The 22,514-nt window shown below is 40.2% G+C and overlaps 1 protein-coding gene across 1 annotated transcript in view; it reads left to right on the forward strand.

The window, feature by feature from the left end:
• Window positions 1-22,514, forward strand: part of LOC124777919 — a 242,139-nt gene that overhangs the window by 196,572 nt on the left and 23,053 nt on the right. Inside the window, exons 12-15 of the mRNA XM_047253471.1 lie at window positions 1,093-1,217; window positions 1,333-1,532; window positions 4,109-4,433; window positions 17,688-17,947. Coding sequence (XP_047109427.1) covers window positions 1,093-1,217; window positions 1,333-1,532; window positions 4,109-4,433; window positions 17,688-17,947 — 910 coding nt within the window. The remainder of the gene's footprint in view (window positions 1-1,092; window positions 1,218-1,332; window positions 1,533-4,108; window positions 4,434-17,687; window positions 17,948-22,514) is intronic.

Genomic DNA, 22,514 nt, shown 5'->3' on the forward strand with positions numbered 1-22,514 from the left:
AAGACCGTAGGATCCTACGCAGTGCCGTTGGGGATCGCACCGCCACTTCCCAGCAAATTAGGGACACTGTTGCTCCTGGGGTATCGGAGAGGACCATTCGCAACCGTCTCCATGAAGCTGGGCTACGGTCCTGCACACCGTTAGGCCGTCTTCCGCTCACGCCCCAACATTGTGCAGCCCGCCTCCAGTGGTGTCGCGACAGGCGTGAATGGAGGGACGAATGGAGACATGTCGTCTTCAGTGATGAGAGTCGCTTCTGCCTTGGTGCCAATGATGGTCGTATGCATGTTTGGCGCCGTGCAGGTGAGCGCCACAATCAGGACTGCATATGACCGAGGCACACAGGGCCAACACCCGGCATCATGGTGTGGGGAGCGATCTCCTACACTGGCCATACACCACTGGTGATCGTCGAGGGGACACTGAATAGTGCACGGTACATCCAAACCGTCATCGAACCCATCGTTCTACCATTCCTAGACCGGCAAGGGAACTTGCTGTTCCAACAGGACAATGCACGTCCGCATGTATCCCGTGCCACCCAACGTGCTCTAGAAGGTGTAAGTCAACTATCCTGGCCAGCAGGATCTCCGGATCTGTCCCCCATTGAGCATGTTTGGGACTGGATGAAGCGTCGTCTCACGCGGTCTGCACGTCCAGCACGAACGCTGGTCCAACTGAGGCGCCAGGTGGAAATGGCATGGCAAGCCGTTCCACAGGACTACATCCAGCATCTCTACGATCGTCTCCATGGGAGAATAGCAGCCTGCATTACTACGAAAGGTGGGTGTACACTGTACTAGTGCCGACATTGTGCATGCTCTGTTGCCTGTGTCTATGTGCCTGTGGTTCTGTCAGTGTGATCATGTGATGTATCTGACCTCAGGAATGTGTCAATAAAGTTTCCCCTTCCTGGGACAATGAATTCACGGTGTTCTTATTTCAATTTCCAGGAGTGTATATATGGCCCCAGTTACTGTTTAATCAACATTTAAAATTATTTTCTGTAATTGCAATGATGGACGGCACACACAATAAAAATCACAACTGTTTTATTTTTATACATTTTTTTACTTCACATACTTACTACAGATGTATGCTGACCTAATAATGGACAGAGATCTGGTGGAGACCCTGAAACATTCTGCACAAGCACAAGTAAAGGATAAAAGAAAGTTGGATGATTCTCGCGCCAGCCAAGGGAGGAGCAAGGGGAGGTGTGTAAAATCCTATTCTCCTTTCTTCTGTCTTTGGTCTTGTTAAGACTTTGTAAAACCCACATTTTAGTTAAAATAAGTTTGCTATTGATTTGTTGATGCCGTATTTGTGCAGAAGACGACGTTCATCTGTAGTGAAATCTGAAGTAGATGAGTTATTGTCCTCTTCTGATGAAGAAAGCTGGAATTCAGAAGATGACCCAGATCGTCTGTGGTGTATATGCAAAAAACCACACAACAATAGATTTATGATTTGTTGTGACATCTGTGAAGACTGGTTTCATGGAAAATGTGTTGGAATAACGAAGGCAATGGGTGAGTCTGGAATTGATATTTTCATCATAGAATTGTAGTTTGATGATTTGTTGTGATGGCTGTGAAAACCGTATAACAGAGACAGTATGTATATCTTACTATGATACACATGGAGTGTCATAATGTGTACAGATGCAATAGTTTGTAGTCACGTGTGACCTTGTGAACACTTAAAGACGTAGGTGGTTGTGGCATATTTCTGTGATTTTGTTTGTTTTCCTCTTTATAGTAGTATCAAATAAAATATATGACTGGCAAACAACATATTTTAGAAACATTGTATTCAGTCATAAAATGTTGGTTAAAATAGGAGAATTTCAGTGATTATGAAAAAATTAATTTCGACAGCAAATAAAGGTAGGAACATTGAATTCTAAGAATCGGCTATAATTCATAGTTTATGTCATAAGATAGAAACCGTCTGCATCATAAATTACAAAGAAAAAAAATCAAAAGATAAACTCTGAGCGAATAGCAGAAAGCATCTAGTTACTAGCAAGTTTCTTATATACAAATTACCCAAATAGAGTATTCTGCTCCAATTTTAGGATGTTTGTTAATAATGTAATCATATTGCGAATCTGTAAATATTCCAGCTATATCTTTTTGAAAATCAACTATGATCCTCAAAAATATTACCATAAATCTCAGGGTATTTTTCTTTGTCAACCTAACATTTATAACACAATTAGTTACCTCCATGATAACTCTTAATTTATTTTCCATTACTTCATAGGTGTGTTGAGAAGCCTCCCTTAGGCTCTGCCTGACAGCTGCCAAAATAAATGTCAGAAATATTCTACAGAGCACCGTCATTGTAACTCATTGAAATAATTACCACTGAGTTCTGTGAGAATGAATTACTGTAATGTGTTCTTGTTAGTAAATGGGCAGCAAGATATTGGTGATTATCATCACCATCTCACTGCAGTTTCCTGTTGCCTTACTACTACTATCATATAAGTGCTCAAATATGCCAGCTTCTTTCACATTGCTAACCTTACCCAATCATCTACTGCTATATTTTCATTCCCTTTTTTCTGTTGTTGTTACATTTTATGTTCTTCTCCAACTTTTAACTTTTATTTCAAATCTTATCAGTTGCTTGCACCACAATATTAGCACCCTCAATCAGGGATAACAACATCAACATTATTTTTCTTTTCTCTGCAAGACAGAATTTTTTAAATATATATGACAGTATTTTTTTCATCCAAAAAATGGACAGGTGTCCAAATGTTTTTGAAAGCAAATCCATTCAAAAGTGGCACAAGCTGCACATTTACTGAATGTATCATGAAAGATAGTGTTACACATTTGACTTCTTATTCTTCAGGCTTCCATAGGTTTAGCAGTGGTGGTATGAATAGTTTTCACACAGCCACTAAAACTTGTTTGTACGTTCACTGAGAATGTAATTGATATTTTGGACTTAATTTGTGCAGTGACAAGAAAGGGATCGGTGAGCACATGTTTGTCACTTAACTGAATATTGTTAAGTTCTTTCCTGATGTCTCAGTATTTTGTATTGATATTAAATACTATGTCATACCCTCAACTCCGTGTTTTCATTTACTTCTTGTCCTTTTTTTTCCACAATCTGCGACTATACTGTTCATGTTGTTCTTGCCATAGCTTTTTTATTTTTTATATATTTATTTTTTCCCTCCATGCATTCCTTTCTGTTTCTTTCCTTCCAGTGAAGCCCCCTCACTCTTCGACTTCTGCCAGTTTTCTGCTGTGTGTGATGGGGAACTATGGACAGTAGTAAAAGATCAAAAGTTCAAAATTCAAAGTAGTTTTATGATCTCTTTAAGTAGCTGTCTGTATCATCCATCCTTTGCCATTCATCTGCAAGTGAACTACTGCCAAGCTTACGTCCATCTTACTGTAGTTCAGTCATTGTTTCTTCCTTTTCCTCCCTAGCTCCATTCGAAGAAATCTTAAATTCTATAATTCTGCAGCTACATTACCAAAAAATGGGATGTCCAAGGTTGAATGACAACAGTATTATGAAAAGGATAGGTTTCTGCTCCCTGTATTCAGGAGACATTGAGTTGCCGACAGGCATGACAGAAAGACAGCTACCCATTTTGGCTTTTGGGCAAAAGGCCTTCTTTTGAAGTAGAGCGCGCGCGCCTACACACACACACACACACACACACACACACACACACACACACACTCTGACGGCTGTCTCTGGCCGTTGTGGCTGCAATGGCAAGTATATCAACATATTTTTGTTACTTATGTATTTGCTGTGTTCATCACCTTTAGTACCTGGTAACCTTCACAGTGCAAGGATGGGGTTTTGTTTGTTTGTTGTTGTTGTTGTTGTTGTTGTTGTTGTTAGGCATGCTTTATTTATGGATTTTTCCATACATTTCAAATAGTTTAATTTTGAAAAATATTTACTTACGTTGTCCTGCAGTAGGGAATGGGACTGTCTGCTTTTGTATGTTTTGTGGCTGTCATACAAACAAGTTACTTCATGGCAATGTTACAGGATGATTGTATTGCTGTAAGTCAGAAATACCATAGCTGATAAGTAATGGCATCTGCTTTCTCCATGGCAGGTCAACAAATGGAAAATAAAGGCTTGGAATGGTCATGTCCTAATTGTTCTAAAAAAAATGAGTCAGCTGAAAAAAGTAAAGACAAAGATCCAAAGAGAAAATCTGGGAAAGATAAAGATACAAGGAGAGCAACACAAACTGAGAACCAAACAGAAACAAAAGATGACAGCCCCCTGTTGTCTCCTGCCACTTGTTCTGAACAAGGGAAAGATGTCAAAGAATTTCAGAATGAAGAGAAGATAACTGGACAGAATAACCTGCCTCCTTTGTCAAATGAAGATACAAAGCAAAATGTGGAGAATGAATCAAACCAGAGCTATCAGAGGTAGCTTTTATATTAATAGTATTTTAGTTCTTAAAACAAGTCTCTCATTTTTAATACTATTTTTGATCAGGGAATGAACATTAGAATTGCATCTATAAAACATAGCAGTAACGGATGCACTGTATTTGTGTTCCTACAGTGCAGGTTTTCATGACTGGATGTCTTAGTTGCGGGTGAGCCTTCTGGGTTGTATGTCTGTGGTCCAAGAATGGTTTTGGTTCCTGATGTTTCATCCAGAGCTGCGTTGAACGTCTTCGGAAGTGCTCCTGGCGTCACTGATTCTTGTCAGAGTGTGACATAAATACTGTGTACAATGGGTGTGGTTGAGTTTAGACATAATCAGCAGGTATAATCCTTGTCAGAGGTGAAAGTTAAGTATGGACTGTCACCTGTCAGGGATAAAAACTTGTCTTAGTTCTGCAGAGCCACTGTCACTAAGTTTCATGGCCGCTTCTTTTCTGTTATAACTATACCCATGCTTATGTATTTTGATTGCTTCTCTATATAGTACTGGATAATAATTTATTGTTACAATCGGATTGGGAAGATTTTATAGAAACATAACATCAGACCAGGTTCTAGACCAACTAAGAAAATACGTCAGGCACTCCAATCTGTAAAGAATAAACTCCCTCCTCTGACAGGACATGGGATATATAAGATTCTTTGGAGGTCTACATTGGAACTAACAAGAGAAGCATGAATACAAGATTGAAAGAACATTAAAGTCTTCGGCGACTGGAAAAACGAAAAAATCAGCAGCAGCAAGATAAGATATCATGAATTGAAAGTTTTCTGTAACCAGAATTTTATCTACAATGACAAAATTATAATCCACGTCTATATACAGAATCAAGCAGAATATGATAACCTTAACAGAAAACAAGAAGCCATAAATAATATATCAAAAGTGGCTCTGCAGAATCAATAGATTAGGTTTTATCCTTTGCAGGTGACAATAGAAAGTTATATTTTTTTCCTCTGATAATGATTATCTCTGCTGATCATATGTAAAATCAACCACATGCCCCAGGAGCACAGCTGAAGATGTCCAGTGCAGCTCTGGCCAAAACATCAGGAACCAAAATGTTTCTTGGAGCACAGCTTTACAGCCCAGAAGACTCACTAGCAACTATTTACATGCCATTTTACATTGAGCATTGAAATTTTTTAGTGTATATGGTACTATTGAAACCTGTAGTGGTGAGACACTGAAGTTACTGCATTTACAAATTAAATAAAATGTTGAAATGCTTTCTTGAACATGATTTCAAAGGTTCCACATGTATCATCATCATCATCATCATCATCATCTCCTCCTCCTCCTCCTCCTCCTCCTCCTCCTCCTCCTCCTCTTCTTCTCCCCCTACACCTTGATTGCCTCGTGTGGGAGAGAGGATTACATAACATTGATGATTTTTTATTTGTGTAATGCGAAATCAGTGCTCGTTACAAAATGTTGTAAAATTTGTCATTTTCCTCGTCTAGGTATAAAAAGGTTCTAAGTTGTATCTTGACTTTTTTTCTCAAGTCTGAGATACACGCATAATGTTAAAAGTACTGTTTAAAGTAGCAGCACATTAGATATGACATCAGGTGGTAACAGTTTTATCTGTCAACACTATACTTTCCAACAGGTTTGTACGACAAAACGTAGAAAAGACGTTGTCTTCTAGAGGCAGATCTTTAATGTGATGCATTGGTTTAACTTTTATGTTTTCATAGTATGCGAGTATAAATATGGAAAAAACCAAATGTGACACTTCAACTTCGTTCACGTGTAAATCGATGCGGCGCCTGTGCGGTTTGTGTGACATCCAGTCAGACCTCCGGATGTACTACAGATTGTTCTATCGCCACAGATTTCATTTATTTCTTCTTTTTCCTGTCCTTATATTCTGTATCTTCATGGATTCAGCATGTTAATTTTTGGATGTGACCATAGAGGGTGGTCAGGTGCCCTGTCTGTCACCATCCTCCCCACCTCGATGAAATTTGTGGATCCTTTCAGTCTGCATCTAACGTCATTCTTTGCATAAGTACTGGCTCAATATTCAACTATTCGGATGTGGGGGAAACGGCTTAAAAAACCACATCCAGGCTAGTCTGCACACCAACTCTCGTTGTTTATCCATCATGTGGATTCAGTCCAGGGTCGTGGCGCCGCCCTGAATCCTCAAAGCAGTGTTCTGATGTATGCAAATGTCTGTTTGGGTAATTGACTTGATTTCACAGAATAGTAAAAATGATATTGAATAAATACTGAAACAAACACTCAGTGGTCTAACGTACCACCAGATTCACATTTGCGTGATATCACGTATCTGGTGTTGTGATTGGCTGATACAAGAAAACAATGCAGGTGTGAAGTTCATTTACATGTTTGTAAAGTTAAAGTGGTGCATTTAATGGTGTTCATTTTTATAATTGTGTACTACAAAAATATGCAGTTTGATTAATGCTCTTTTAAAGATATCATGAAAAAGTGTCATTTTTTGGTACAATTTGGTGGCAAAAGTATGTGGAAATCTGTTGTCAGCAGATAAAACTGTCAACTCCATTTGAAAATGGAGTTGTTGTTATGGTAAAAGGAATTTTTAATTATGAAACTTGGAAAAACCCAAACCCGAATATCATACTTAAGGTAGAGACGAAGGAAACATTGAAATATAATAATTTCCTATTGTAGATTTTTGACATTATTTTTTCCCAGTAGTGTAAGTCTCTTAGTACTTGCTTCTTTGTTAAAAATTTATCTTTCAACTGGTTTAATGCTTGTAACTATATTAACCTTATTTTAGCCTTATGTGTAGTTACAGTAGAGTTTTAGTTTAATTGTATTAAACCACTGTCTACAAGCATTTTGTAATATTATGTATTAATGGCCACAATTAAATGAACCGCTTAATTCATGAACAAAAATGAGGGTAGGCAACCAGTCTTCTCCAGCTGATTGATTTGTGTTGCATAGAAGCTTGTGAAGCAAATAATGCTACATGCAAAACTATTAACATCATCCACAAGGTGTGGTGCGTTTCTTGTATGAGTCTTTTCATGTCAAATGAGCACATCTCCTAACCTGACCACCTCTGATTTTAATCAGATTTGATGTGTTCATTGTACACGACAAGAGAATGAATAACGGCAAATTACAGAATTGTAGCACAAGTACAGCAAAAATAATGACTTCCCAAAGTTCTGAAAATGTGCCTAAAATTTGACAGACTCTGCTGACACAAATGGCTGTAACTTCTGTTCTAATAGAGCTAAGACAGTGAAACAGGTAATAAAAATTTCAGATGATACCCAACATGGCCATATTTAAACTATTTATACGAATATGGTCAATGCCCGTGTCGTTTGACCTTGAATATCTCAAAACATGTCACTTTCGGAATTTTTGAAAAAATTATTTTTGCTTCTTCACGTTACACTGCACACCTACTAACAAGTCAGGTTGGGATGACATTTCGATTAGGAGAGACAAATTGATATTCACGGCCACAACAATACAGATTGTATGCAGACTGCAACAAAATAATGTTAAATACTGAAAAACTTGTTAACTGTTAGAAAGGTGATATGATAGCAACTCACATTAAGTAAGTAATGTGAACGGGCCAATAGCAAGCATTTGTACTACGCCACGTCACAGAGTATGACCCCCAGACCTTCACTTCCAGAATGCGAAACATTGTACAATCGCCTTAGCCAAAGTACATGTTGGAAGGCATGGCAAACAGACTCAAATTCAAACAAACGAGCACAATGACAAATGCATCATCGGCATCTACCATATTGTATAGCAAGAGACTGAGCGAAGTGGCGCAGCAGTTAGCACAGTGGACTCGCATTCTGGAGGATGACAGTTCCAGCCCACGTCTGGCTGTCTTGAATTAGGTTTTCCATGATTTCCCTAAATCGCTCCAGACAAATGCTGTGAGATGGTTCCTTTGAAGGGTCACGGCGGATTTCCTTTCCCATCCTTGGACCAGTCTGAGCTTCTGCTGCATCTCTAATAGCCTCGATGTCAACAGGATGTTGAACTCTAATCTTCCTTTATTGTACAACAGGGTGCAATGCTGTTAGTGCATCTTTTGGTGGAAAGATGTACGTTTGGCCTGTTGCTGTTCTCACATCAGCCTTTGTAGGAATGTCTTTCTTGCCCACAGTAAAGCTGTCGTTTTCTCGGGGTGTACAAAAGAAGGTGAAGGACTTTGAGAATGTAGAAAGCTAAATTGTAACCCCACTGGTATCGTCATTAACACTAAAAACACCCCAAACATCCAGTGACTTTAGTACATAAATGCAACAAACTCTGTGATATCATTAAGGTATCAGTCTTGTTAAGTCCGTGTTAGCTATGTCTGGTGAATTGGAGGAAACTTTCATTTGAATTTTGTTATGCCCAGTGGCAATAATACCATGTAACTGGTGGGTACAAGCAAATGTGCAAATCTGATCAAAGTGCTCTTGGAGGAGAGATGATTCTTCATCATACTCATTGTTAGACTGTTGGTTGTATAATGAAAGTGGTACAGTGCAACGTTCTTGAAAAACCATTCAAATAACTATCTGTGTGTCATTATCTGAGGCTTATTGATGCACTGCAGACTGGCACGGACAGCAAGTCACTTGATGCACCAGAGATACCATCACATGGTCCTTTGCTATGTGATATGACAAACAAATGCCACTCTGCACAGAAATTGAGGGCACTCTGATGAAAAGATACGTTTTCAAAATTCTTGTGGTTTTTTTATACTAGTCTGCAGCACCATTTGTGAAGTAATGTGTACTCAGGTGTCCTATGGAACTGAGACACCATTCATTTAACCAAATGATGTTGAAAAAGATAGCCGGCCGGTGTGGCCATGCGGTTCTAGGCGCTTCAGTCTGGAACCGCGTGACCCGTACGGTCACAGGTTCGAATCCTGCCTCGGGCATGGATGTGTGTGATGTCGTTAGGTTAGTTAGGTTTAAGTAGTTCCAAGTTCTAGGGGACTGATGACCACAGATGTTAAGTCCCATAGTGCTCAGAGCCATTTGAACCCTTTTTTTGAAAAAGATAAACACTGACAGTGTCATGGTAAAGCATTCTGATATGACGACAAATGAAATGTGATCCAATTGCATCGGCTTCTGGATATTTATAATAAAGAGTAAATGGATGAATGGTAGCCTTTGCGTTGGTCTAGTGAAACCCTTGGACCTTATCCTGCAGGACAAATTCATCATTTTCTACAAAATCACATATAACGATGTATTCATTGTCATGAAGGGTCAAACTGTTAGAGGCCTATGAAGTAGTGTAGCTGGAGATTTTTCATTTTGTTGATGAGGTTTTCTAAGAAGTCTTCCACAGAAAATAGACATGTCTGGAGAGTTGCTCTATTTGTAGGTATATCCAGTTTGTATGTTACCTCACCAATTCTATTTTTGTCAAACAGCTGTCCAAGGTATGTCAAGAAAGAATGTGAACTGGGCAGTTTTTGCTTATTGACATATAACCTTTCAGCTTGAGAAATTACGAATTATTGAAGGCAGACAGTGTTTGTACATGCTAAGTTGGTAGTCAGCATCATGTGCCAGCTCCTTCATTCTGCAACCTTCCAACATAAGTTTCACACTTTGGTAAATACTGCAAACATACACACTATGTGGGTACTGGTTGCACGAGCCTGAATGCAGTTTTTAGGTTATAATTGGCAAAATTTGAATAAGCATATTTTCAGTTCTGGATGTGTACCTCTGAATGCTTGATACAGCTCGTTCTGGTTTCTCAACACCAGTCGTTTTCGTTTATAAACCCTGTAACCATTTTCCTTAACAGAAACAAAATCCTTCTTCCCAGACAAAAAACAGCTAATGTCTTGTCTGTTGTAAAATTCTGTGACACAGTTCACAATGTGTTCACTTAAATATTTCCAAGTCTCAGATTAGGAATTGCTAAGATGCCACATTTTTTTACTAAATGTTTTGCTTTTCTCGCTAAGTAGTTTGAGGCTCCAAATTAATTTCAGTCCTTCAAATGCTTCAGCTTTTTCGAAGAAGTGTCAGTATCTGGATCTTCTCACTCCTTTTGGTGCTACTACTGAATTACTCTTTCAATTGCATTATAATTTCAGATTCCATATTTGTTCCACCCCACATATTTGTATTACCCTGTGCATTTTGTCTCACACTGGGTACATATTTAATTAGGATTAGCTCTGACACTTTTTAAAAAATTTTCTGTGCGTATGTTTTCTCTCTGTCTCTTCTTCTCTGTCTCTACTCACCAAGAGTTACCAGACTATCATTTAATGCAACTAAAGCTATATTTGGGGCTACAGATTTGTCTGAATCATATGAGTTACACAGGCTTGTAATTTTGTCTGTCTGAATTTACTTTGTTCAGTCACATGCCCTTGTTATTGTGTTAATTTTTTCCTTCCGTGTTACATTTTTTGTGGTGTGTCATTATGCCACTGATCGTATGAACCATCCACATTTACACTTGACGTAACTTTTCTTGTATCTGTTGGGTTCATTTTTCCTGAAGAGATTACATAAAAATGTGATCCTTTCTAACTCTTACCTTCAACCAGTAGATTTGTATATAATCACAAAATACGACACTTTTGCTGTAACTTCCTCTGTACATGCAGCATCTATGTTGCCATCCAAGCTTCAAAAGGAAACACTTCACTTTCATGATTTCCCATCTTCTGACTTATTGTCAGGTAACAAAACTTAATAACATGTAAGTGACCTTGCAGCGTGCTACACAAGAATACTTGCTATTGGTCTACCCACCTTCTGAGTTTAATGTAATTGGTTAAAACAAGAATGCATGCTATTGCCTCTTTCCAGATTGTCAGTGTACCTGTGGTTGGTCAAAATACGAATGGTTGCTAGTGGCTTGTTCGTGTTGCTTCCTTATTGTGTGTTGCTATCACATTGCCATTTTAATGGTTAACATGTTTTTTCGCCACTTCGTATCATATTGTTGCAATCTGCATACTATTTGTATTGCTTTACTGCGTCACATTGCTGTGCATATTAATTTACTGTATTTACCCAAATATAAGACTACCTCCCCCCCCCCCCCCCCCCAAGAGACTTTTAAGCAAAATTTATTTTTAACATATTTTGAGTAATCGAAATTACAAACCGCTTTATTGACATAATATAAATGCCTAAAAAGTTAAAACAACACCTATTCTAAATACATTGTCTACATATTGATAATGCAAGGAGAAATAAAATAAAATAAATGAAAAGAAATTGTTTACATTAATTTGACCATTCTTTTCTACATTTTTCACTCACCCTGTCGTCTTTGATATCACTATTTTTAATCTTCATTGTTGCAAATATTTTGCTATTTTTTCCGAAAATGTTGCAATAGGTTGTGGTTACCGTGGGATCTAAGAACACTGTTGTTTCTATCCAAATATATATCAGATTTTGCTTATGTGGTGATGAGACAATGTCTCTTGCTTCCAAACTAATTGTCTGCCGGCTGCTTTCTCATTGGCTGCGTAGGACCACACACCCCCTTTCGTTCTTGACATGTCACAGTGACTGTCAACAACATGTCAGCATGAAATACCTTAGTGCGCCACTGACCCTTATCTAGATTTGTACAGTCTCCTGCAGAAATCAAGACTGTTGTCCAATTTTAAAGTCATTTCACTTCTAACTACAAATGCATTCAAGCAAACTACAGTTTAAACATGTTAGATGTTCCTAAAAAGCCAAAGCACGCAGTATAGATTCCCCTGGTTGGCAACATGATTTAATTTGCTGTCTGCTCATACTCCCCTCCCTGCACTCATCTAGTTTTTAGCCAAGCTAGTATCACTGTTCCTCTTCCAAGCCTTTTGTAGTTCTGTGCTCGAGCAAATGCAAAAGATGGACTGCAACATTACCTACAGTGCAAGTCATGTGTAAGAACAGCAACTAATATGTAAATAAAAGGTCACAGTCATGATTCATTCCAGTTTTCGAACTTTCGCTCATCTCATGATCGAATGACGTCTGTACCTACACTATCTCCACGATCAGTCTTGCCACTATAATTTATTTTGTTTGTTAGACATTTCATTCTAGATTAATTTTCCTTCTTCTTTCATCTTAATGTCACCATCATGTTCTAAAACTGATTAAAAGCTGGTAATGTTTTTACCCAGTATACTAATACATAAACAGTGGCAGAATTTCTCACATGTGCACCGGTTTGGTAAATCATTACGGTCTCTCAGTATGAGAACTTTTGTTGCAAACTTGTTCAGGTACAACAAGAATTTGTAAAATGATTTAATTTAGTGCTATTACCTCTTGTGTTTAAGAAAATTGTAAAATTTTAAGCAAAGCAGTAGATTCTTGTAGAAGCTAGCTCGTAGTTTCTCGCATAGCCCTTGCACTAGTGTCATGCGAATCAAATGTCACGTGATTGTTTGAGTAATGTCAATTCTATATAAAGCACGCATATCTGAAAATCTTGAGCCCATTAGAACATGAATATCACATGCTGACCCCTGCCTTTCCGAATTTTTCAAAATAAATCTGTGCATGATGTCAATAGCCCAAGCTTCATCTGTAAATGTAAGGTGACCCCTATATGCTCTATTAAACAACGTAAAAATGCCGCCATCAGCAGCAATAGTTCAATCTGCAAATATAAGATGACTCTGATTTTTTGAGTGACGAATTTGGGAAAAAAACTCATTTTCTAATCGGGTAGTTGTAATTGAAGTGCCATTCTAGCTTGATTTTTTAGTATGTTATCTTGTGTGTGTGTGTGTGTGTGTGTGTGTGTGTGTGTACGTATATATATTATTAATTATCTAATTATTATTAATATGAATATAATAGAGGGAAACATTCCACATGGGAATAATATATCTAAAAACAAAGATGATGTGACTTACCAAACGAAAGTGCTGGCAGGTCGATAGACACACAAACATACACACAAAATTCAAGCTTTCGCAACCAACGGTTGCTTCGTCAGGAAAGAGGGAAGGAGAGGGAAAGACGAAAGGATGTGGGTTTTAAGGGAGAGGGTAAGGAGTCATTCCAATCCCGGGAGCGGAAAGACTTACCTTAGGGGGAAAAAAGGACAGGTATACACTCGCGCGCGCACACACACACACACACACACACACACACACACACACACACACACACACACACACACATCCATCCGCACATACACAGACACAAGCAGACATTTGTAAAGGCAAAGGGTTTGGGCAGAGATGTCAGTCGAGGTGGAAGTACAGAGGCAAAGATGTTGTTGACAGACAGGTGAGGTATGAGTGGCGGCAAATTGAAATTAGAAATTAGCGGAGATTGAGGCCTGGCGGATAACGAGAAGAGAGGAAATGCTGAAGGGCAAGTTCCCATCTCCGGAGTTCTGACAGTTTGGTGTTAGTGGGAAGTATCCAGATAACCCGGACGGTGTAACACTGTGCCAAGATGTGCTGGCCGTGCACCAAGGCATGTTTAGCCGCAGGGTGATCCTCATTACCAACAACCACTGTCTGCCTGTGTCCATTCATGCGAATGGACAGTTTGTTGCTGGTCATTCCCACATAGAAAGCTTCACAGTGTAGGCAGGTCAGTTGGTAAATCTTGTGGGTGCTTTCTCCCGTGGCTCTGCCTTTGTTCGTGTACACCTTCCGGGTTACAGGACTGGAGTAGGTGGTGGGGGGAGGGTGCATGGGACAGGTTTTACACCAGGGGCGGTTACAAGGGTAGGAGCCAGAGGGTATGGAAGGTGGTTTGGGGATTTCATAGGGATGAACTAACAGGTTACGAAGGTTAGGTGGACGGCGGAAAGACACTCTTGGTGGAGTGGGGAGGATTTCATGAAGGATGGATCTCATTTCAGGGCAGGATTTGTGGAAGTTGTATCCCTGCTGGAGAGCCACATTCAGAGTCTGATCCAGTCCCGGAAAGTATCCTGTCACAAGTGGGGCACTTTTGGGGTTCTTCTGTGGGAGGTTCTGGGTTTGAGGAGATGAGGAAGTGGCTCTGGTTATTTGCTTCTGTACCAGGTCGGGAGGGTAGTTGCGGGATGCGAAAGCTGTTTTCAGGTTGTTGGTGTAATGGTTCAGGGATTCCGGACTTGTGCAGATTTGTTTGCCACGAAGACCTAGGCTGTAGGGAAGGGACCGTTTGATGTGGAATGGGTGGCAGCTGTCATAATGGAGGTACTGTTGCAACTACCCTCCCGACCTGGTACAGAAGCAAATAACCAGAGCCACTTCCTCATCTCCTCAAACCCAGAACCTCCCACAGAAGAACCCCAAAAGTGCCCCACTTGTGACAGGATACTTTCCGGGACTGGATCAGACTCTGAATGTGGCTCTCCAGCAGGGATACAACTTCCTCAAATCCTACCCTGAAATGAGATCCATCCTTCATGAAATCCTCCCCACTCCACCAAGAGTGTCTTTCCGCCGTCCACCTAACCTTCGTAACCTGTTAGTTTATCCCTATGAAATCCCCAAACCTCCTTCCCTACCCTCTGGCTCCTACCCTTGTAACCGCCCCCAGTGTAATACCTGTCCCATGCACCCTCCCACCACCACCTACTCCAGTCCTGTAACCCGGAAGGTGTACATGATCAAAGGCAGAGCCACGTGTGAAAGCCCCCACGTGATTTACCAACTGACCTGCCTACACTGTGAAGCTTTCTATGTGGGAATGACCAGCAACAAACTGTCCATTCGCATGAATGGACACAGGCAGACAGTGTTTTTTGGTAATGAGGATCACCCTGTGGCTAAACACGCCTTGGTGCACAGCCAGCACATCTTGGCACAGTGTTACACCGTCCGGGTTATCTGGATACTTCCCACTAACACCAACCTGTCAGAACTCCGGAGATGGGAACTTGCCCTTCAGCATCTCCTCTCTTCTCGTTATCCGCCAGGCCTCAATCTCCGCTAATTTCTAATTTCAATTTGCCGCCGCTCATACCTCACCTGTCTGTCAACAACATCTTTGCCTCTGTACTTTCACCTCGACTGACATCTCTGCCCAAACTCTTTGCCTTTACAAATGTCTGCTTGTGTCTGTGTATGTGCGGATGGATATGTGTGTGTGTGCGAGTGTATACCTGCCCTTTTTTCCCCCTAAGGTAAGTCTTTCCGCTCCCGGGATTGGAATGACTCCTTACCCTCTCCCTTAAAACCCACATCCTTTCGTCTTTCCCTCTCCTTCCCTCTTTCCTGACGAAGCAACCGTTGGTTGCGAAAGCTTGAATTTTGTGTGTATGTTTGTGTTTGTTTGTGTGTCTATCGACCAGCCAGCACTTTCATTTGGTAAGCCACATCATCTTTGTTTTTAGATATATTATTATTATTATTATTATTATTATTATTATTATTATTGGTGTTTTGCCCTTAAAGAGCGTATTTGGACAGTTCCTTTTGCTGCCTTCCTTGCTGCCCAAACTTCCCTCATTCGCTCGCTGTGTTTCTGTTTCCGGTCCTCTGTCCATGCTTCTTGTCGGCTTTGTGTCTTCGGCTTCATCTTGATTGCCTTTTTGGTTGCCCATATTTCTTTCATCTTCTGGCTGTGATCTTGCTTGCGTTCTTCGGTCCATTTTATGCCTGTTCGTTTGTCAAATTGTATCTCATGTAGTTTACTTTTGTTAATGATGTTTCTGAATTTTATTCTGTCGTTTATTGTGTCTGCTGTTATGTTGAGTTGGTTCAGGTCGTTTTCTACCTCTGCCACCCATTTGTTGTTTCTAGTGGTTACCCAGTCAAAGATCTGTTTGGTCAGCCTGTGTGATGGCGTTCTGTATAGGTGTCCATAGAATTGTAGTCTGCGTTTTCTAATCTTTTCTGTTATTGTCTCCTTATGTTTGTACAGTTCCTCTGTAGGTTTCTTGATCCATATTCCATTGTTGTTAGTTGCGCCAAATATTTTCCCTAGACATGTCTGCTTGTGTCTGTGTATGTGCGGTTGGATATGGGTGTGTGTGCGAGTGTATACCTGTCCTTTTTCCCCCTAAGGTAAGTCTTTCCACTCCCGGGATTGGAATGACTCCTTACCCTCTCCCTTAAAACCCACATCCTTTCGTCTTTCCCTCTTTCCTGATGAAGCAACCGTTGGTTGCGAAAGCTTGAATTTTGTGTGTTTGTTTGTGTGTCTATCGACCTGCCAGCGTTTTTTTGAGGTCAAAGGACAAGGGCACTGACCTTAATTGTGTACATTGTTTAAATATGGCCATGTTGTGTATCATTTGAAAGCTTGTCCCCATCCCTTTCCGGAATGACTTGTTCCACTGTGCTATCTCTGTCAGAACAGAAGTTACAGCTACGTTTGTTGAATTTTAAGCACATTTTCAGAAATTCGGGCAGCTACTTATGTTCTACTTGTGCCGTAATGTGTCATCTCACATCATGTACAATAAAAATATCAAATTTGATAAAAATTGGGGATGGTTGGGTTGAAAATGATATCTTATCTAAATTTCATTCACTGCAATGTATGAGCTAAAATCAAACACAAGCAAAGTTTACATAATGCGTATTTACCTCTGCAAAATCTTTAAAATTTCACGCAGTGTTTTACTTAATTTGATGCAGCACTGTAACTGTGGCATATAAAAAAACGCAATTCAGTCCTTTATCAAGGGAAGATATCAGACTGTAAGATGTGCAAGTAAATTTTTTTATCCAATAGTTTTCTTAAAAAGTGGTGATAAGTATTGCATATCAGCCGGAATGCCGTCTCTCAGCAAAGGCACCAGCATTTGTGAGCAGTACAGCCATAACAAAAGCAGCCTCAACATGGGATGCAAAGAGCTCATGTGTAGCCGCAAAAGGGTTAAACTGTAGCCCTCATATTCAGTGACACAGTTTCATTATTATATTACCCTCTCCTTGTTTTGCTACCACCACCTCTCCCTCATTTGTTCCTATGAACTTCTCAAACAGTGGTTTGGGGGGGGGGGGGGGGGGGGGGGATGTCAGTACTTGAAACTGCAAAAATAGGTACTACATTGAAATGTAGTAAAATGTTCCACACACCAACAGCTGAAGGGGAGTAGTTTCCTGTCCTTATTTTTATTCATTGTTTTGTTCTTGTAATTGTCATTACTGTAATATCTTTATTCCTACATTGCTGCTTTCACTTAAATGTAGAAAAAAATGTAGTATGAAACTGATTCTATGGTATTTTTGTGGTTGATTTTCTATTGTCTTCCATTGATTGTAAGAAGAAACAAATTTGCATTGATTGCAGTGACGCAGATGTTGGGTCAGTGACATCCTGTATTGTATGTAAGAAAGAAGCTCGGCAGTCCAGTATCTACTGCAGTCATGCTTGCATTTTGAAACATGCAGAAGAGTCGCAGCAGAATGTTGCTACAGCTGCTTCTGTCACAAAGTCAAACCAGTCAGGTGGAATAAACAAGCATGCAGTGGACCAGTTGTCTCACCACATACCAAAACCACAAACTAGAGTAATAGTATATGAAAGAAGAACTGGAAAACTCCTGAGTGGTAAGTGATGTACTTTAAACAAAATAATATGTAGAGGTTAAACTCATTTTGAATTGCTGTGTGACTGAAATAAGTTAGTGTGAATCACATTTACAGTTTTTTGAAAATAAAAATCACTGTATTCACTAATATCATGGAACATATTCATTAAAACAGAAATATTTATTGTCATTGTGTAATTAACATTTCCTTCCTAAGCAGCATCTGAGGTAAAAAGATGGCAGGAATGGCATGTACAACTAGAAGTAGTAAAATTACAAATTGCCAGGGTAAAAGTTTAACATGTTCTGCATAAACACATCTTCCCCCTTCCCCCTGCCTATGAATCATGTCTCATGGATCCTTTGCAAAGAGATCTCCAGAATGTGGAAGATAGTGTTCAAGAGCAGTACAAAGATTTACATGTTTGAAATTTTAGTTCTAATATAATATAACAACCTATTACATTAATTTTAAGAGCCCTTTGAAGGTACTGTTTAATTGTGCTATAGTAGTTACCCAACAAATAGCCCCTTAATGCACTCTACAAGAAACTTAATACAGTCCTTTACATTAGGTTCTGTAGCTGATGTAACCTTGTTGAAGATTAAAGAAGTAGAGGAAACATGATGTGTGGTGCAAATACTGGTTAATAAAATGTAAAACCAGTTCTCACTTTGTTACCCTTTCTATTGCTTATACGTGCACATGAAATGTGTAATCTTTTTTAGGGTCAGTGGAGATACACACCTGGCCCCCCTGTTGCTCATATTGCCATTGGTTAAAAAGCTGGTGAGAATAATGAAATTACGACACTACCACATGAAAGACTGAAAGCACTATTGTGATCTCTCGCAATATATAGGGCTGTGAAATCTCAAGTACGCATGTATGGATATCTGTAATATGAAAGTGTTTCTCTTCGTGCCCCAGATTAACAAAGTAGTTCCATTTTTTTCCTTTCTCAAGTATGATCTGTCAGTTTTTTTTTTTTTTAATGATGATTTATCTGACAATCAGTTGCTATGTATTCTGTTAAGTGTAATGTGTGCAGCAGCTCTCTTCACCTGACTATGAAAGGCTTTTGATTTAATGCTGACTTTCATATACACGTAATTTGCAGTTGAAATGCTTCAAATCACTCAACATAGTGCCACTATAAAGATAGCCTCGTGACTGACATCTGCTTGTAGAAACGTGTGTATGATTTGTACACACTCTCAAGCATGTTTCCATTGGTATGCGTGCATAATAGAAAATCGATCAAGCTTCAGGTAGTTCAAGCTATCCAAATGCTTGTGCAGAATTATCCTACACAAGTGGTCAAGCCTACAGTTTAATTATTAAGAGTCATGGCATATGAGTAATACATACAATAAATTCTAATTGATGGAGTAGTAGGTATGTTGAAACATTCCTCTGCAGTGCTGTATTGAACAACATACTACGAGACCTTTTAAATCATCAAGCCAAACCTTGAGCTTCATTAGATGTAGGGATATATGAAAACACTGTTCAGACTGTCCATGGTACTAGTTCGCCAATCATTAACTTATCATGTTGAGTTTTTGAAAATTATCCTCGTTTCATATCTTTCAAACACTTGATATGCCATTCCAAAGATATCTGAAAAGCTTTGGATGCAGTGCCACAAGGTTGACAGATAACATAAATACAATAATAAGCAGCATCTTCACAAGTATATCATTTGTTCAGATAATTTTTGTCTATTTGACAAGCTTATGCAATACTGGTTTGGGTGTGCCCCAACGAAGAGGGAAAGGGAGTGTCACTAACGCTCTTCCTATGCACGAGTGGTTTAGCAAAAAGGATCAGCAGCAGTCTGACTGTTCACTTCACTGATACCTCTCAGGAATGCTTTGTACTAACAAAACTGTAATCAAAATGACCCTAAGAAAAAATTCTACAGTTAAATTCTGCACAGTGGGATGCCAAGGGACCCTAAGATGCTCTATTATATGAGGGGTTCAGAAGCAAAAGGGTACAAGTGACAGTTCCCAGAAAAATGGGAACAGTGTATCTAGAGCATGGTAAAACATGTAATATTGTTGTGGCAAAGGGATAAAAGTGAAAGACCACTGTGTGCTGCTCTGTGGTAAACAAAAAGAAAACTAAACAGTGGAAACTCCAGGTAGGAATATCAACAGTGTAGGAAAAGACAGATTGCTACTTACGTTCTAGAAGACATGTCAAGTTGCAGACAGGCACAATTAATAAACACTTACATAAACCTTTTGGCCACAGACTTCATCAGTTAAAAAAAAGTGCGTGTGCGTGTTCACACACACACACACACACACACACACACACACACACACACACAGCTGGCACATGGTCGCCAATTCCAGCATCTCAGGTCTGAATGCATCTCAGGTCTGAATCCAGCTATCACTTGGGATGCAAGCAGCAATCTGGAGGGGGCAGGGAAGGGGAAGGGGTACAAGTGTATGGATGGGGGGAGAGAGAAATGTGTTATGGGGTAGTGTGCAGGGAGGAGGTGAGGTCATGGGGCAGGGAGGTGGGGGAAAAAAAGCAGCAAAAAAGAAGAGGAGCGGGGAAAGATGTGCGGATACATTAACAAAGGGGTGGAAATAAACAGGGTGGGAAATAAGAAAGGGGAGAAGACAATAGGACAGAGTAGGTAGTAACCATTGGATGGAGGGTGTGGGGACAGTATGTTACTGTAGGTTTAGGCCGGGCAGGAGCACAGATCATTGTGGCGAAGGGTAGGGATCAGGAGTAAAATAGGGATGGACTAGGATGCTATGGAGGCTGAGTGGGCTACAGACACCACTTTAGGAGGTGTGGCAAGTATCTTGGCTAGGTTATCCAACCTCCATCTGCGCAGTTCAAAAAAGCTGCCGGCCGTGGTGGTCTTGCGGTTCTAGGCGCACAGTCCGGAACCGCGCGACTGCTACGGTCGCAGGTTTGAATCCTGCCTCGCGCATGGATGTGTGTGATGTCCTTAGGTTAGTTAGGTTTAAGTAGTTCTAAGTTCTAGGGGACTGATGACCACAGATGTTAAGTCCCATAGTGCTCAGAGCCATTTGAACCATTTGAATCAAAAAAGCTACTGGTGGTGGGAAGGATCCAGATGGCTAGGGTAGTGAAGCAGTCGTTGAAATCAAGTGTGTTATGTTCAGCTGCATGTTGTGCCACAGGGTGGTCTACGTTGCTCTTGGCCACAGTTGGACGGTGGCTGTTCATCCTTGTGGGCAGCTGGTTGGTAGTCATACCAATATAAAAATCTGTGCAATGATTGCAGCAGAGCTGGAAATAAGATGACTGCTTTTGCAAGTGGCCCGACTCCTGATGGGATACAGTAAACCTGTGATGGGACAGGAATAGGAAGTGCTGGGTAGGTGGATTGAGCAGGTTTTGCACTTGGGTCTTCCACAGGCATATGATCATTGTGGCGAAGGGTAGGGATCAGGAGTAAAATAGGGATGGACTAGGATGCTATGGAGGCTGAGTGGGCTACAGACACCACTTTAGGAGGTGTGGCAAGTATCTTGGCTAGGATGTCTCTCATTTCAGAGCATGATGATAGGTAATCAAAGCCCTGGCCAAGCATGTGGTTCAGCTGTTCCACTCCACGATGGTACTGGGTAATGAAGGGAACACTCCTTTGTGGCTGGTTCTGAGGGATGGTGGGAGGATTGGGAATGTCAGGGGAAATGGCACAGGAGATCAGTTGTGGACTAGGTCTGGGAGATAGTGCCTGTCTTTGAAGGCCTTGGTGAAACCCTCAGCATACTGAGCAAGGGGGTTTTTGTCACTGCAGATATGCTGTCCCCAGGTGGCTAGGGCTACATGGGAGGGATTTTTTGGTGTGAAAGGGATGACAGCTGTCAAAATGCGGGTGCTGTTGGTGGTTGGTAGGTTTAGTGTGGACAGAGGTGCAGCTGGAGCCGTCAAAGAGGAGGATGTCATCATCTAGTCTGGTGGTGTGCTAGGTTGAGGAAGATCATGTGAAGTGGATGAGAGAGAAAGTTAAGACCTAGTCCTTAAACAGAAGAGGAAAGAGAGTTGCAAGATGTCACAAAGCAGTTGGCACCAAAGAGAGAAATGTTCATTTGTACCTAACAAAACCCAACAGAAAAGGCAAAACTCTCCGAATGTCATCTTTTCACCTCTGTACAACCAAACTCGAATGCTTAAACTTCCTAAATATGAAAATCTTCAGGAAATACATTCCATTTATCCCGCCTATACAACTTTAATTCTACCACAAGAAGGACAACCAAGAACAGCAACTAGGGATGACCCACTTCAAGAGCTTAAACCAGATATTGAGAAAAACTTTCTGGAGTCAGATTATGAATAGACTGTTTCTTATTTAGTAGCGCTACTTTAAATTGTGTATCAATAAAATGCATTAGGTTATAATGATTAGTGTTCTATATTATCTCAATAACCTTTTTATATTGCACTAGAAGAGGGGGAATGATCCAGGTGGTGTGAAATTATTTTCAGTAGTGGGATGACACATTAAAAATCATTCTTTCTTATTTTGTTTCGTTTTGGCAAGCTACAAAAGGTGTGGTGTTCATGAAACATTATGTAA

This window comes from Schistocerca piceifrons, chromosome 2, assembly GCF_021461385.2.
Source record: "Schistocerca piceifrons isolate TAMUIC-IGC-003096 chromosome 2, iqSchPice1.1, whole genome shotgun sequence".
Lineage (NCBI taxonomy): Eukaryota > Metazoa > Arthropoda > Insecta > Orthoptera > Acrididae > Schistocerca > Schistocerca piceifrons.